This window comes from Siphateles boraxobius, unplaced genomic scaffold (assembly GCF_051911475.1).
Source record: "Siphateles boraxobius isolate OS27281-9 unplaced genomic scaffold, OSU_SipBor_1 53, whole genome shotgun sequence".
Taxonomy (NCBI): Eukaryota; Metazoa; Chordata; class Actinopteri; order Cypriniformes; family Leuciscidae; genus Siphateles; species Siphateles boraxobius.
Genome location: NW_027509175.1, coordinates 4,616,918 through 4,635,182, shown reverse-complemented (window position 1 = coordinate 4,635,182; position 18,265 = coordinate 4,616,918). Strand labels below are relative to the sequence as shown.

The window sequence follows — 18,265 nt, the reverse complement described above, 5'->3', positions numbered from 1 at the left end:
ATGAAAGATGAAGCATATATTTAAAACAATTAGGGGAAAATGCTCTTTATAAATGTTTAATGCAGATTTAAATATGTCAAAGCTGACTGAACACTGATGAGAATATTGCTTCAGAATACATTAATAGGCTATTTACAACACACACAAAAAATCCTATTTTTTTCTGTAAAAGCAAATGTTTTACTTGGACAAGAGAATGGCCGATTTACTTGTTCGAAGGACAAGCACATGAAAAGGCTTAATGTCGAGCCCTGAGCTATATTTATAGTAGGCTATTATGGTTTATATAGTATTATAGTTTTACACATCAGCCCAGTCTATTCTGTAAAGTTAGTGATATACAGAGTCAGTTTTTTTGTTTTGCACATTAATCTGACAATAAATGTGGCACATCCAGTTTTTCTAATGCACACCCAGAAACTCTTTTCTGGCAACGCTATAGTCTCTTTGCATATATTGAAAGTTTTTGCCCCCCCCCCACACACACACACACACACACACACACACACACACACACACACACACACACACACACACACACACACACACACACACACACACACACACACACACACACACACACACACACAAGTTATGAATGCAGGCTCCCCCTTGTGGAGAAGATCCTTTATTTTTATATGCAATACCGCCTCAACCCAGCAGATGGCAGTGCAACTCCGTGGATCAGGAATCACAGCCAGTCCTATGACCTTGCTTTGGTTTACAGCTGTTTTTGTGGCGTGTGTATGCTTCAGGAGGTCACTTGTGTTTCTAAACGGACGCAGATCGCATCGACACACTCAATAAACAACCGGCAAGAGGAATATCCAGTATTTGAAGCCAATCTGGTGAGTAACAAAATCGACTAAGCATGCATAACCACTTTACCTTTTTTGTTTGCGCTGTCGTCCTTTATGTCTTCTGCATTTGTGTTTCCGTTTCATCGGTGCCGCGCGGCGCATTATAACAATCAGACTGTTCTCCAACTACTCCATGTATTGAATCGTAACCTAGAAAAAGTTCATAAATCACAAATCATTGTTGCGTGTTCTTCACTAGCTCGCTCGTGCGATGATTGTCTCTGTTTAAGAAGGCAACGTTACTCAATGCGTTCAACTCAGTCCACTTGTTGATAATTCACAAAGCACAAAACCATAAGGGTATTCAAATAATACATCAATTTAAATTCAAAGGATTATTACAATTAATGATGCTTCGATATTATTATTATTATCATATAACTATGCGTAATCATATAGTGCATGGACAATTACACCATATCCATTCACGTCATTCTTGCTCGTGTGATATTATCACTCGTAAGCACGAGGCTGCAGGTTACATCACGACCGTGAGAGCAGAGTGCGAATTACCCCACCATAATTGGGGGGTACTGCCCCTTCACTTCTTCTATGACCATCATGGTCCACTACCATATCAATCCCCACCGTGATCGCCGAGTGCAACATGTGTTGTGCAACACACATACAAGGTCTACATGCGACAAACTGATAATCAGTAGGCTACAGAATATCCCATTGTTATTATATATCCAAAAGAGAACTGTTTTGATCAACTCCCAAAAGTTAGAAGTTAAGTGCACTGAAATACCATTCTAATTACTAGTAAAAGTAATACCTTTTCAAGAAGCCTATTGCCTATTTCATGAAATATTGATTTGGTTTATTTTTAGATTTCATAAGACCTGGAGGTAAGACCCACCCCTCTCATATAAAGAAACCAAATTTCCATTGTAGTCTATGGTAGTCAGTGTCAAATCAACACAATCTTTAATGTTTAACCATACTACCACCTGGGGTGGTAAAGGGGTGGCATGAGGTTTCAGGAGGGGGGCCATGGACATTATTCATAATTTAAAATGCTACGGTTTTCATTGAATGTGTTTTGTTCTCTTCACTACATTACACGGAGTGGGAGTCAAATCAGAGATGTAGCTGGGTTTTTTGGATGGTGAGGGTCTTAATTTGTGAATTGTGGACCCTTTCTCTGTGTAATCAATATCAACAGTCTGTGTTTTCTATAATTAAATTGTACTTTGTGAAAAAGCAATTCTTGGGGGGTTTGCTCCCCAGGAGATAAAAAAAAACCCTCAAATGATGTCTTCTAGTGAGTTTTGAGGAAATATGAACAGATTTAGTCATACGACACACACACACACACACACACACACACACACAGTTCGATTGCGCCCGCGATTCCTTCTCTCTCTCTCTCTCTCTCTCTCTCTCTCTCTCTCTCTCTCTCTCTCTCTCTCTCTCTCTCTCTCTCTCTCTCTCTCTCTCTCACACACACACACACACACACACACACACACACAGTTCGATTGCGCCCGCGCTTCCTTCTCTCTCTCTCTCTCTCTCTCTCTCTCTCTCTCTCTCTCTCTCTCTCTCTCTCTCTCTCTCTCTCTCACACACACACAAACACAGTTCGATCGCGCCCGCGGCTCTCTCTCTCTCTCTCTCTCTCTCTCTCTCTCTTAAATTGAGAATTATCTTGGTTGCTAACCGACCTTGCTAACTAACCTTGTTAACTAAGGTCCACTTAACTAGCCTCAGTTTGTAAGTAGCCGGTAATTCATGGGCGTAGATTACGGGGACGTGTCCCCCCCCCCCCCCCCCCCCCATTTAAAATCAAAAGAGTCAAGGATAGTCCATACGTGACTTTCACGTTTCCATGGTAATCAGTCACTCGTGCATTAGCTTACGACACGCCCGCACCCGCGCCGAATCCATCAGTTTCATAGAGTTCAAAATGGCAAAAAACTCTTCACTCCTTTTTTACGAAAAAGTCAAGCACTGTAAGTTGTCATGTAGCATCCGAATTGTGTTGCACAATGATGAATAACTCCGCGTCTCCGCCTATTTCTCTTGTTGAATAATTAACAGGTTCTGTTGTAAATTCACTACCCGAACAAACATGCAATATTTTCAATCTTTTTTTACTCGTAATGCATTTTATTTTCACACATATGTTATCAAAAGCCCTTCAAATTAGAATAAACATGGTGAATGTTAATGCTGAATTTGTATTTTCATGCATTAACAGCCACGATCTGCTTGAATCAGGCAGCGTTGTAACATGTGTACATGATTTTTTATCATAATTTGTTAACACTTTACAATTGGATAAAATAAGTTTGTAGACAAACTTTAAGTTCTCTTGAAAAAGCCTAACTAGAAAGTTTGTAGTTGTTTTAAAAGCTTGAAGTTTGAAGGTTTGAAGGTTTTCAATTGGAAAGTTTAGTAAGACAGACTTTGTTTAGGCTATAGAAAATGTAATTTTGCCAAAAGAAGAACTTTTATTTTAAGTAAATGTTATTTTTAAATCAGCTTCAGTGTGATATTTAACCATATTATCATGCTTAACACTGATAATTTGAATAATTGTAATGCGATGATCAGATATCTAAATCAGAGAATATCATATGTTTGGGCAGTTGGATTATTTATTTTTAACAGTGGATTCGGGGCACTCAAAGTGCACCAGATTAGTGAATTTATCTTTAAAATGTAAAAAAAATTATTTCAGGGGGGCATGCCCCGGACCCCCCTAGAGGTACAGAGATCCACCTACAAAAATACTGTGGTAACACAGTAGACTATATGATGGTCTATGAAAAATACACATTTTATTATCAAGTCAAGTCAAGTCAAATATATTTATATAGCGCTTTTCACAATACAGATTGTATCAAAGCTGCTTCACAGTATCAATCAAAACAACTTAATGTTTGTTTATTACTGGAAAAAAGACATCCAAGTTTGGTAGAGCTGATCAATGGTATGATTGGTTAATTAATTTGAATATCCCCAACTGAGCAAGCCAAAGGCAACAGTGGCAAGGAACCGAAAAACTCCATCCAGTGACCTAATGGTGTCCTAACACCCCATCAGGTGACCCAATGGAGAAAAAAAACCTTGGGAGAACCCAGGCTCAGTCGGGGGCCAGTTCTCCTCTGGCGTTTATGAACTAGAGGCCGAATTTACAGTAACTGTAAGATAAAAAATTTATATGAATGCCTGGCTAAATAGATGCGTCTTCAGTCTAGTTTTAAACTGGGAGAGCGAGTCTGAGCAACGAACAATATCAGGAAGGCTATTCCAGAGCTTCGGAGCTAAATGTGAAAATGCTCTGCCTCCTTTGGTGGATCTGGATATCCTAGGAATGACCAGAAACCTCGAATCTAGTGATCTTAAAGAGCGCGATGGATTGTAAGGCGATAGAAGATCCGTTAAATAGACTGGAGCTAAACCATTTAGAGCTTTATAAGTCAAAAGCAATACCTTGTAATTAATACGGAACTTTATAGGTAACCAATGAAGTGATGATAAAATCGGTGTTATATGATCATATTTTCTTAATCTAGTAAGAACTCTAGCGGCTGCATTTTGGACTAACTGTAGCTTGTTTATTGAAGATGCAGGACAACCAGCTAATAAAGCATTACAGTAATCTAGTCTCGAGGTCATGAATGCATGAACTAACTTTTCTGCATCAGAGACTGATAGCATATTACGTAACTTAGCAATGTTTCTAAGGTGGAAAAAGGCTGTTTTTGTAACATATGAAATATGCTTTTCAAAAGACAGGTTGCAGTCTAATGTAACACCCAGGTCTTTTACTGTAGCGGATAGAGTAACAGGGCATCCTACTATGTTAAAGTCGTGCTGTGAAAGGTTTTGTGGACGGTTTTTAGAACCGATAAGTATTACCTCTGTCTTGTCTGGATTTAATAAAAGAAAATTATGCGTCATCCAATCTTTTATATCTTTAACACAATCTGTCAATTTGGATAATTTAGCGTATTCATCTGGCCGTGAGGAAATATATATTTGAGTGTCATCAGCATAACAATGGAAACTAATTCCATGTTTCCTTAGAATATTACCAAGTGGCAGCATATATATTGAGAATAATAAAGGGCCTAACACAGATCCCTGCGGCACTCCATAGTTTGCCGAAGTTATAATCGATTTTTCTCCATTTAAGTAGACGAAATGGTAGCGGTCAGATAAGTATGACCTGAACCAGCTTAATGCTTGTCCTTGAACACCAGTGTAATTTTGCAGTCGATCTAAGAGTATTGTGTGATCTATAGTATCGAACGCAGCACTAAGATCAAGTAAAACTAGTACTGAGATACAGCCTTGGTCCGAAGCTAAAAGTAAATCATTTGTGATTCTAACAAGCGCAGTTTCAGTGCTATGATGTGGCCTGAATCCAGACTGAAACTTTTCATAGATGTCGTTTTCTTGCAAGAAAGAGCCGAGTTGAGCGGACACAACTTTTTCTAATATTTTTGACATAAATGGAAGATTCGAAATGGGTCTGTAATTTGCTAGGTTATTTGGATCTAATTGTGGTTTCTTAATAAGAGGTTTTATAACTGCCAGCTTGAACGTTCTTGGAACATGACCTAAAGATAAAGATGAGTTAATAATATTGAGAAGAGGCTCTTCCACTACAGGTAACACTTCTTTCAGTAGTTCAGTTGGTATAGGATCTAATAAACATGTTGTTGTTTTAGATGAAGTGATAAGTTTATTTAACTCTTTTTGTTCTATGGTTGTAAAGCATTGTAATTGTTCTTGCGGGGTAATAATTGCGGCCGAATTATAAGGCGCGAGCAAAGATCGAACGTTTACGATTTTGATTCTGATGCTTTCAATTTTCTCGGTGAAGAAGTTCATGAAATCATTACTACTAAACTGTAACGAGGTATTTTGTTCAGACGACGTCTGTTTATTTGTTAGTCTAGCCACGGTATTAAATAAAAACCTTGGATTATTTCGGTTGTTTTCTATTAATTTGCTGAGGTGCTCAGCCCTGGCCGTTTTAAGTGCCTTTTTATAAAGTGACATACTGTCTTTCCACGCGATTCTAAAGACCTCTAAATTAGTTTTTTTCCATTTACGCTCTAAATTACGGGTTTCTCTCTTTAAAACATACGTAGTATTATCAGCTGGAAATAAATAGTTCTGAATGTTATTCCTACCTTATCATTCCTCTGTGTCATTCATTATAGCTGTGGTGGGGACCTCCCTATTCTCATAGAAGTAGAACTTTATTATAGTATAGTTTTCGTTATAGTTATAGTCCTTGGTGTGACTGTGAATGGCCCTTAATATCTGATATCTGTACATTTTATTAATAAATAGTTTGGGTCTTCAAATTTGATTAGAAAGTGTTGTTTGTTCCAAGATTGCTGATATTTAAATCCCTTGGAGTAGGTTTCTTTCACTAGTAGTGAGCTGGAGTGTGAAATGGAAAACCTGGAGCGGAGTGTGTAACAAAACACTTTCCGCTTTGCTCCTCTCCCATACTCTGTTCCAGATTGGTGTTTGCTCTGCACATTTGCATGGTGACACACAAAGCTTGATGCTTTTCTTCTTTTAGAGCTAGTTCCTTTCATAGAAACAAAATATACAAACAGTCCAATTTTTATCTGACACATAAGTTCGGCCTACTTGATAATTATTTATACAACTGCTGTATGAAAGCAGTGATACACTTGCAGATGTGTTATTGCTTAAATAAACTACACTGATTTAGATCATAACAACTTTTGAGAGTATTTACACCTGTGAGGTATTGGTTACCTTATTCGCCTTGAGTGATCGGATTGCTTGCGTTGACACATTCCATTTACACTATGTTCTATTATAGTATGAATGTGTGTATAAATGTAATCCAGACATACTAGATTATGTTGTCATTGTCATGTGGCCTAGTTGTGTTGCTTCACTGTCATTCAAAACTCCTCTCCCATGGCCTCTTGGGATAGTAAAGCTATAGATAGAATATTGCCTTTGAAGTACCATCCAGGTATTTTTTTGCCTACTGTTTTATGAATACTATAAATTCAGACATACAACTCTTTTCACATACTGTTTTTTGACTATTATATATTGACACTATATACTAATATGCATATTTGGACGCAGGCATGGGGTTGATATGATTGAATTGCTGTCAAATCAGTGAAAATGCATTATGTGGCCAAGTGTTAACAGGCCTTTTATGTACTCAAAACTTATATATTACATACATTTCCATGACCGTTTCATTTTGTCACGCATTAGTAACAGCTTTCTTTATGGCACAGATAGGCTAGTCAAACTGCAGGAGATCTGATTATCTCATGAATGAAGCTAGAACAAGATAAGAGCCAATATCTTCATTTGTTACAACACGCCTAACAGTCCATATATTATGGATCCCATTCATACAATACCACGCTGGCCCCTTATAGTAGAGCCATTTTGATCTGCCCCTGGCCTGCACCTCTAATAATGGTGTTGCTGTTCTTCCCCTAGATGCTATTTTGATCTGTGACTTTTAATCATGACCTTAAAATTCAAGTTGAGTGACACTGAAGTATATTAGCACAATATTATCCTCAAAGATATAATAGTACCTTACATTTTCCTTCCTAAATGTACTATGGCAGTACCATGGTAGATTTTAGAAGTCTATACTGTCACTTTTGATCAATTTAATGTGCCCTTTCTGAATAAAAGTATTAATCTCTTTAAAATTGTATTTCTTTTCAATCTTACTGACCCCAAAACCATGGTACATGTTTTGTTATAGATTTTAATATAATCCTTTTTTGAAGTCCATAATGTAAGATATAGTTAAAATATGTTAGGATGATTAAATGGGTTGTTTTGAAGCATATCATGATCACGTGCTGGTTTTGTAATATCAAATGTGTGCCAAAAAGTAAGTGACTGTTGCTACTGTACTGTGAATGTACAAACCACTTATGTTGTAACCTTGCCTAGCTTCCTGAATGACAAGTCAGACCGTTGGAGACATTTGTTTAAAGTCGCACGAAACTGAAGTTGCAATAGTCTTTTCTTTCCCATTGACGTATATATTTAAGCGAAACAGGTTCTCGAACAAGAAATGTAGGGTGGGGACTTGATTTTGTACATTCTGAATTGATTGGATTATTGAATTATCTTTTTCTATTGCTGTGATCTCATGTGAGAGACAGGTTGTCCTCTAATTGGTAATCTGTTCAAATACAGAAAAACACCTCAAATACTCACAGCGCAACCATATATAAAAACGCACTGCAGTGCAAATATCACACAGCGCAACTCGCTGCAACTGAAGAAAACGCATGCAAAAACGCCTGAAAATTAAGACATCTTCATCCGTTTGACAACACACGTGCTGCAAATAAAACACACAACACAACCAAGTACAGAAACGCTCTGTAGATACTCACTACACAACCAAATACAGAAACGCGCTACAAATACTCACCACACAACCAAATACAGAAACGCGCTGCAAATACTAACAACACAACCAAATACAGAAACGCTCTGTAGATACTCACAACTCCGCTAAATACAGAAACACGCTGCAAATACTCACGACACAACCAAATACAGAAACTCGCTACAAATACTCACAACACAACCAAATACAGAAACAAGCTGCAAATACTCACGACACAACCAAATACAGAAACGCGCTACAAATACTCACAACACAACCAAATACAGAAACAAGCTGCAAATACTCACAACACAACCAAATACAGAAACTCGCTGCAAATACTTACGACACAACCAAATACAGAATTCGCTGCAAATACTCACGACACAACCAAATACAGAAACAAGCTGCAAATACTCACAACACAACCAAATACAGAAACTCGCTGCAAATACTCACAACACAACCAAATACAGAAACAAGCTGCAAATACTCACAACACAACCAAATACAGAAACAAGCTGCAAATACTCACAACACAACCAAATACAGAAACGCGCTGCAAATACTAACAACACAACCAAATACAGAAACGCTCTGTAGATACTCACAACTCCGCTAAATACAGAAACACGCTGCAAATACTCACGACACAACCAAGTACAGAAACTCGCTACAAATACTCACAACACAACCAAATACAGAAACAAGCTGCAAATACTCACGACACAACCAAATACAGAAACGCGCTACAAATACTCACAACACAACCAAATACAGAAACAAGCTGCAAATACTCACAACACAACCAAATACAGAAACTCGCTGCAAATACTTACGACACAACCAAATACAGAATTCGCTGCAAATACTCACGACACAACCAAATACAGAAACAAGCTGCAAATACTCACAACACAACCAAATACAGAAACTCGCTGCAAATACTCACGACACAACCAAATACAGAAACGCGCTACAAATACTCACAACACAACCAAATACAGAAACGCGCTACAAATACTCACAACACAACCAAATACAGAAACTCGCTGCAAATACTCACGACACAACCAAATACAGAAACACGCTGCAAATACTCACAACACAACCAAATACAGAAACTCGCTGCAAATACTCACGACACAACCAAATACAGAAACACGCTGCAAATACTCACAACACAACCAAATACAGAAACTCGCTGCAAATACTCACAACACAACCAAATACAGAAACGCTCTGTAGATACTCACAACACAACCAAATACAGAAACGCTCTGTAGATACTCACAACACAACCAAATACAAAAAACAAGCTGCAAATACAGAAACACGCTCCAAATACTCACAACACAACCAAATACAGAAACATGCTGCAAATACTCATAACGCAACTAAATACAGAAACGCACTGTAAATATTCACAACGCAACCAAATACAGAAACACGCTGCAAATACTCACGACACAACCAATTACAGAAACGCGCTACAAATACTCACAACACAACCAAATACATAACTTGCTGAAAACACTCACAACCAAATACAGAAATGCTCTGTAGATACTCACAACACAACCAAATACAGAAACGCGCTACAAATACTCACTACACAACCAAATACAGAAATTTGCTGCAAATACTCACAACACAACCAAATACAGAAACGCGCTACAAAAACTCACAACACAACCAAATACAGAAACTCGCTGCAAATGCTCACAACACAACCAAATACAGAAAAACGCTGCAAATATTCACAACTCAGCTAAATACAGAAACACACTCCAAATACTCACAACACAACCAAATACAGAAACACGCTGCAAATACTCACAACACAACCAATTACAGAAACATGCTATGTGTGTCTGTATTTGGTTGTGTTGTGAATATTTGCCACGTGTTTCTGTATTTGGTTGTGTTGTGAGTATTTGCAGCACATGTGTCAGTTGTCGCGTGTTGAGGTCTTTCAGCCAACGTACAACAGTGTTTTTTGTTAACGTTAGTATTTTACCTTGTGACGAAACGGATATAATGTAACATGCATAAATCACGTGGTTTTATGGTTGCATTATGTTCCCTGGAAAAGCCTGTGTACTCAGATTGCGTGTGTGTGCGTCCATATGGTCTACTGACGACTCAAGTCTGTAATCTCATTCTGTCAGAAGCAGTTTAGCACACACAGCCAGTGGTGCATTTCTGCTGAACATCGCTCACACAACATCACAACACACACACGCTCCGTTGTAGGACAAACTCAGTCCTAACATCATGGAGGTTGTTGGTAAGATAAAAAAATTCAGTTAGCTCCTTTAATTCTGATGAAAATTTTAATAATGTTTGGTTGATTTCTATGCCACTTGGTTTTAGCACTAATGATTTTGTATAATATGTATTTGACTTTTTGTAAGTGAGGTCGTAAGTGGACAGTTTTGAGACAAAAAGTGAACGTTGTTTTTAGGTAACTTTTAATTGATTAGAAAATGAACACAACAGAGTCTATTTATGTGGTGTTCTGTGTGTAGCAAAAAATGCAATGGTACAGTGTTGGTATCAGATAACAATACCATGGTACTTATGTCATGTGTATATGTGTCATGTGTATATATGTCTCACTCAAAATCTCATCTGGTCACTTTTTCCTGATTAAGAAGTTTTTACATATAAAGGAATGAATATTCCTTTTTTTAAAATACACTACTGTTCAAAATATTTGACTTCATTTAGGCTATTTGATCAGAATTACAGTAAAAAAATAGTAATATTGAGAAATCTTATTGTACAATTGTATTAATCTTATTGTATATCGAGGCATGTTTAGTTGATTAAGGCCAAGATGGATTGCCAGGGCCCTATAGACCAACATAAAGGTCTAGAGTAGCCAACCAGGACATTCCTTTGAATTCTACACCTGTGAACTTGCATGTTGCTGAGACTTCCAGATCAATGGAGCCCTAACATGCATTAACGCCTCTGAGCTCTGTGTGTGTGCGACGTGTCTTAACAACTGGTGCTACTTGCTTCTCTCAGTATAAATGGATTAACCATGTGTTTGCTTGTCCTATTTGAAGAAGATACAGGATAGAATGAATTAAAGTGGAAATAGATGGCAAAGCCTGGTTTAGTTCGGCACAACTGCTCAGTGTAAAGGTGTGTTCAAACTGACAGCTATTTGCAGCAACAACTCGACCAGGTGTAGTTCTTTTTTTTATTCCTTTAAAGGGAGCAGGTGACGACATTCCAGGAAAGATCATTATGTGATGTCTGTCTTGTTTCTTTTAGCGTGTTCCATGGGCAGCGGCTCTAGTCTCTACAGTGCCCTGGCTAAGACTGTCAGCAGACCTCCTCTCCCTTACCCTCTGGACTCCACATACAATCCGGGGAACGATCTGGATCAAGACCTGGCAGACCCTTTGGAGCTGTTGCAGGAATGTAGAGAGGTTTTGAGAAACCGGCCTGCCCTACTGCAGAGAAGTCTCGTTCAGACGGGGCATGGAGACTCCAGGCAGACGATCAGAGTTATGCAGTGGAATGCACTAGCACAAGGTACAAGCCGAAACCCTATATTCAGCATCATTAAGAGGGGACACTGAATGACATAGTACTTGTTTAACATGATATACACTAAAACATTTTGGAGGTATGTAAGAGCCACCAAGACTGCATTTATTTGATCAATAAATAAATCATGAATCATGTTTCGTGAACTATTACAATAAAAAAAATATTTTAAAATGTTGCCCTAATTTATTCCTGTGATGTCAAAGCTGAATTTTCAGCAGTCTTCAGTGCCATATGATACTTCAGAAATCAGTCTCATGCTGATTTGCTGCTGAAGAAACATTTTTTATTAATATCAATGTTGACAACTGTTGTGCTGTTTGATAGTTTTGTGGAAATTGTGATACTTTTTCAGGATTATTTGATTAATCAAATTTATTTGAAATAGATTTTTTCTGTAATCATGTAAAAGTCTTTAATGTCATTTGATTAATTTAATGTATCCTTGCTGAATAAATGTAATTTTGTAAAAAAAAAAAAAAAAAATCTTACTGACACAAAAGTTTCAGGATTAGGAATAAAATAGGTAAATGGTAATAATGAAATGTAATTATTAATAAACAATTTTAATACTAACCACCCAGAAAACTCCACATAACTCGCTAAACCCCCTTAGGAAATCTCAGCAATGCCTAACAACACTATAGTGTTTTATGGTGGTTATTATAGTTAACTAAAACCATAAAAAAGCAATTTTGTAACTAATATAATACATATTGACTGAAATTAGGGCTGCAACTAACGATTATTTTGATAATCGATTAATCGGACGATTATTTTTTCGATTAATCGATTAATCGGATAGAAATTAAATTAGATTTTTTTTTTATTATAACTAAATAAAACCGTAAATCAGGGTATTTATGTGTAAAAGTGTACTTTAAAAAGTGCAAAAGCCACACATTGAGTTTTACTAATATCAATATTTGCATTGTTTTTAATGATAATTGCTGATGGCAAGTTGACAAACATGATTATTGTTAAAAAAAATGATATCCAACATATTATGTTTTAACACAATTTTTGTTAAAACAAATTTACACAGACATGTTGTTCCGATGTGAATATCTGAACTAAAAACAAACTAAAAACATCTAAAATATATAATTCATTTAATTTTTATTTAAAATTAATTATATATAAGGAATATAAGGATAAAGAATATAATATATTTTATATATATAATATATAAAAGAATAATATAAGGATAAATTGATTAAATAAATATAGAAAGACTGAAAACAATTGTGTGAACGTAGAGCCGCAGTAGATCGCGTTTGAAAAACAATTAAAACTTAGTAGACAAATGCTATAAAAAGAGAACGGAATGGAGGTAACGTTACCCAGCAAGCTAACAGGCTTGAGTAAAGGACAGGAGAAATTATGCATTAGTGCACAAGCATTCGCTGAAAACCACTGAGTACAGTGACTAAAAAACAATATTTTACTGCTGCTGTTATTAAAGGGTTAGTTCACCCAAAAATGAAAATTAAGTCATTAATTACTCACCCCCATGCTGTACCAACCCCGTAAGACCTTCGTTCATCTTCGGAACACAAATGAAGATATTTTTGATTAAATCTGAGAGGTGGATCACTGCTACATAGGCTGCCAGAGGGAATGAAACTTGACGGCCCAGAAAGTCATTAAAGAACATGTTTAAATATTCCATGTGCCTACAGTGGCTCAACTATAAGTTTATCAAGCGACGAGACTACTTTTTTCCCGAAAAAAACCCCATAAATAACGACTTTATTCGACTATTCCTTTTCTTCCTTGTGGGCCTGAGACGAGAGTTCAAGAGATTTCCACGACGCATGCACAGGGTTATGGCACAGTGATGAACTCGGAAACTTAAAAATGGCACTTTATGACAAATAGGTTGCCGACCCCTGGCGTACAGTATACTTGCTCTGCAGTTAAATCGCTGAGCTAGTTTTGCCAATTACTGTATACTTGTATATTCTATGGAAACTTGTTTCTGCCACGGAAACACAGAAAATTCTGACTTTTTCCTCACAATTGCAAGTTATAAATGACTTTTTAACACGCAATGATTAAATCACACAATGATGAGAGAAAAAGTCAGAATTGCGAGATAAAAAGTTGCAATTACCTTTTTGATTTTTGATTTTGTGGCGGAAACAAGCTTCCATAATATCCTTTTGTTTTGTCAGTGTCAGTTGCCCGCTGTGTTTGTGAGTGAAACATCACATCATCGTTGTGTATCAGACATTGCCACCTGAGTAATAAAGGTGAATTGCACTTGAGTCATCAGATTCAGTTATTTTTGCGCAGAAAAAAATATACACTAGCGATCCTATGTACTTTATTATTTCTTGTTATATTGTTTATAATGAATGAATTGAGTAATACTAAGAAGGTTGATGTCTAACTTCAAAAACAAATGAGGGGGTGGATAGTGAATGATGTTCTGTGTCGATAAAGACCCGAGGTGTGCGTTTAAGGGTTAATAAAAAACAGACATATTTAAAAATAATAAGAATAATGACAAAATGACTCAAGTTTAGCATAAAATGAACATAAAAATGAAAACCAATTCAAAATATTAATAAAAGTACCTCAATTATACTGAAATTACACTGCCGCAAGATGAAAATTTCTGAAGAAATGGAAAAACCCTTTACTTTATGAAGTTGTAGCTAGGATGATTTACAGAGATTATTTTTAAAAACAATCCAACTTCTCTCTGTCCCGTTGCAGCATTAGGTGAAGGCATGGACAGTTTTGTGCAGTGCCCCGTGGATGCTCTGAACTGGGCTGAAAGGAAGTATTTGATCCTGGAGGAGATCCTAACCTACAGACCTGACATCCTATGCCTACAGGAAGTTGATCACTACTTTGACATGTTTCAGCCCGTCCTGGCAAGGTTGGGCTACCAGAGCAGTTTCTGCCCCAAACCATGGTCTCCATGTCTGGACGTGGAGAACAACAACGGCCCTGATGGCTGTGCTCTGTTCTTCAATCACAAACGCTTCCAGTCACTAAACACAACACACCTGCGTCTGTCCGCCATGATGCTGAAGACCAATCAGGTGGCCATCATCACCGCTCTACGCTGCCGAGACACAGGTCGGGCGTTCTGTGTGGCGGTGACCCATCTGAAGGCACGGAGCGGTTGGGAGGTCCTACGCAGCACACAGGGTTCGGATCTGCTGCGCAACCTGCAGAACGTTGCACAGAGAATGGAGGCCGAAGAAAAAGCAGATGCAGACGTTCCTCTGATAGTATGTGGCGATTTTAATGCCGAGCCGTCAGAAGACGTCTATAGGAATTTCGCAACATCTAGTCTGGGACTGGACAGTGCGTATAAGCATTTGAGTACGGACGGGAAAAGCGAGCCAGCTTACACAACGTGGAAGATCCGGCCCAGTGGCGAGAGCTGCCACACACTGGATTACGTGTGGTATTCGCACAGAGCGTTTGATGTTAATGCGGTTCTGGACTTTCCTACAGCCGAACAAATTGGACCCAATAGGCTTCCTTCCTATAATTACCCTTCAGATCACCTCTCCCTAGTCTGTGACTTCAGCTTCAAGGATCCGACGCTTGTTTCCCAGTAATAACAGACTTATTTTGCAAGATATTACACAAGTCGAGACTTGTGCTGGCACAGTATTTCTACATATTTTGATTGCTGTTCATGAGTAATTAACACTTCAGCCAGTACATCCTTAAAGGGATAGTTCATACAAAAAAAAAATAACTTCATTTCGTTCAATGTATAATTTTCTTGTACTGTGGAACATTAAAGGAGATTTGTTTTCATTTACTAAGACAATATAGCACAATAAAATCTTCTTAAAGCAAAAAACTGCATCGTAAAAGTAGTCATACAATACGATGGCTTTGTGTGAAATCTTCCAATGTTGCTTTTTTAAAATCAAACATGCATTCTAAAGTGGTGCCATGTTTGACATTAGTGACTGCAAATGTTATTGGTGAAATGCAATGTTTGAGATTTAAGAGCTATAATGGAGAAAGGGGTTCAATAATTAACTTGAATATCATTGTTCCTCACACAAAGCTATAGTATGGCTTCAGAAGGCTTGAATATTACTATTTTTATGGTGCTGTAAATTGGCGCTCGTTTTTATTGTATGGACAAGAGCAGGTAGGACATTAAGTAAAATATATCCTTTTGTATTCCACAGAAAAAAAGAAAGAAATACAGGTTTGGAGAGGTTAAGTAAATTGACACAATTTAAATTTTTTGTACGATTTAGAGGCTGTTTACACAACAGCGTTTTCAACTTAAAACGGAAAACTTTTTGGCCCTTCTTTTACAAAACAACAGCATTTTGGGGGACTGAAAACGCAAACTTTTGAAAACATGTTTCAAAGTGCATGTTTTTGAAAACGATACCGTGTAAACTACAAAAACGTGAATTTGTGAAAACTGTGTCTATTCAGTCTATATGCGTGAAGTTTTTCTTTACAAACTGGCATCTCCAACTACTGGCCTGGCAGCAGAATACAGCTTTTTTTTAAATCTTTTTCACGGATCCGTGTGAACGGGGATCATTTTGATAATGTTGTCGTCTGTGCGCGAAAAAACAGAAAAGCTTTTCCTTTGCGTTTATTACATTGTTGTCATGTAAACATAACCTTATTCTTTAGACTTGTATGCTTCTAACTTCAAGGTGTAGGTTTAAAAGCAAAAAGTTACATTTGTTTTCTCAATATGTGACTCATCCTGCATTTTGGGGTCTTATTATTGGTAAATAACATGGTAGCTTGCACAAATAAAGCTATTGCATTGTGGTGTTTTTGTTTTGTTTGTTTTTTTAATAAAGTATTTTTAAAGTATGTTTGGGAAGGTGTCAAATTCTGCATAAACTCGCTTTAGAAAAAACGTGTATCATTCACACTCATGTATAAGTGAGGTAAGCCTTATTAATAAATGATTTCCTTTATGCAACATTCTCAAAATTATTTCACAGCTTCACCAGAGTCTACTCAACATGATCAGTTGCAGACAATTAAACTATTAGTACCCATCACATGAGCTCTTCGTTTTATAGAGTCAAGCATTATTACACCTTTAAAGGGCAGTGCAAGAAGAGGATGCAACTCAATCCCTTCCTCAAGGGTTGTTAGTGAAGTGTGCAAAACCACTAGCCCAATATTACACTATACTCTCATATATTTACATAATGACACATTGGGACTGACACCGGACATTACAGTCTAAAAACATATTTTGGTGCTCCTTAACCCTTATTGTCATAGAGATATTTTACATTTTTAATAAAACCTAATGTTATTTTAGTATTATTGAGATACTGTTTTAGTTTTTATTAATATTTTGAATGCATTTTTTTTTCTATTTTACATTTTAAAGTTTAAGCAATTTTGTTGTGATTTTATGTTATTTCGTTGTTGTTTAAATATGGTTATATAGTTTTTAATTTTTTAGTTATTTAAGAACAAGTTAAACTAAATGAGAAATGTTGCTTTGGCAACTAGCTGAAATAAAATATTGTATAGGATTTTTATATATATATATATATATATATATATACTTTAAAAGTATATTCAGTGGTGTTCTGAAATGAGGAGGCAGTCTTTTATTAATCATGTCAATTTATGTCGCAGTTACACTTAATGCTGTCACATTTCCTGGATAAATAAACATTACATTACATAAAAAATAGAAACCAACTAAAATTCTATTTTGTATGTCTCCAAATTGTGCCCATATACAATGGCGGCCGTCGCATTATCCAGGTTGGATGTGCACATTGGTGGTGGTTGAGGAGATTCCCCTTCTCGTTCCGGGGGGCACCGCAATATGGCCACTTTAAATAGGGGCTCAATATAGGCTGTTTTTTTTTTACATTTATTATTGTTACCTATAACCCTATAACCTTGGATGCCTTGACACGTATTGATTGAGAGATTCTGGTGTAGAGCCTCTTGTGTGGCACCAGTTCACCCAGCAAATGTGTAGTAGAAGATATCTAGAAAGCACACTACCCCCTAGTGACAGAATTTATAACTGCATGCACAGAGCCAAGAAATACAACTTCTTGTTGTGGACTTTAGCACAAGAACTTAATGATTGTAGATTTCCATTGAAATCCAGTTTGCTGGTGTGCAAAAAAAGATTGTACTACTAATGTTAGTGTATGAAGTGAAATGTAAATCTATTTGTACCTCGTATTCAGTGCAGTTGTGGCCTAACTTGTCTTGTTTTAGCCAGGACCATCAGGCTTGGAAAGCATTCAGTGGGTCTGGACATGTTTAGTCTAGGTCTTCTGTCCGGTGTTTTAGGTCATTTTCTTGTTTCGGTTTGCTTTGTTACTTTGGCTCAGCTTGACATTAAGAATTTTGTGTCTGCATTTTTATTATCAGTGGGTAACAAATTATGTTTTTTTCTAGTTGTAAATATTCTGCAGTTTATATTGGCTATTTCTAA

At 37.0% G+C, this 18,265-nt stretch overlaps 1 protein-coding gene across 4 annotated transcripts; it reads left to right on the top strand.

Annotated features, from left to right (window-relative positions):
- Positions 1 to 663: 663 nt before the first annotated feature.
- Positions 664 to 16,765, top strand: noctb (nocturnin b). 4 transcript variants are annotated; one of them, XM_077205137.1, is made up of 4 exons: positions 10,433 to 10,546; positions 11,334 to 11,455; positions 11,545 to 11,808; positions 14,548 to 16,765. In XM_077205137.1, the coding sequence occupies exons 3-4, from the start codon at positions 11,553 to 11,555 to the stop codon at positions 15,405 to 15,407; spliced, it is 1,116 nt and encodes a 371-aa protein (XP_077061252.1). In that variant the 5' UTR covers positions 10,433 to 10,546; positions 11,334 to 11,455; positions 11,545 to 11,552; the 3' UTR covers positions 15,408 to 16,765. The 4 variants fall into 4 exon arrangements, with proteins under 4 accessions (XP_077061250.1, XP_077061249.1, XP_077061252.1 ...); XM_077205135.1 differs by lacking the exons at positions 10,433 to 10,546; positions 11,334 to 11,455 and adding an exon at positions 664 to 848; XM_077205134.1 differs by lacking the exon at positions 11,334 to 11,455 and having other exon boundaries at positions 10,414 to 10,546.
- The last annotated feature ends 1,500 nt before the right edge of the window (positions 16,766 to 18,265 follow it).

Excerpts from the sequence above, each read along its gene's own strand:
- noctb (XM_077205134.1), top strand. Across the intron at positions 11,809-14,547 it reads GTGGAATGCACTAGCACAAG|CATTAGGTGAAGGCATGGAC; the intron begins GTACAAGCCGAA and ends GTCCCGTTGCAG.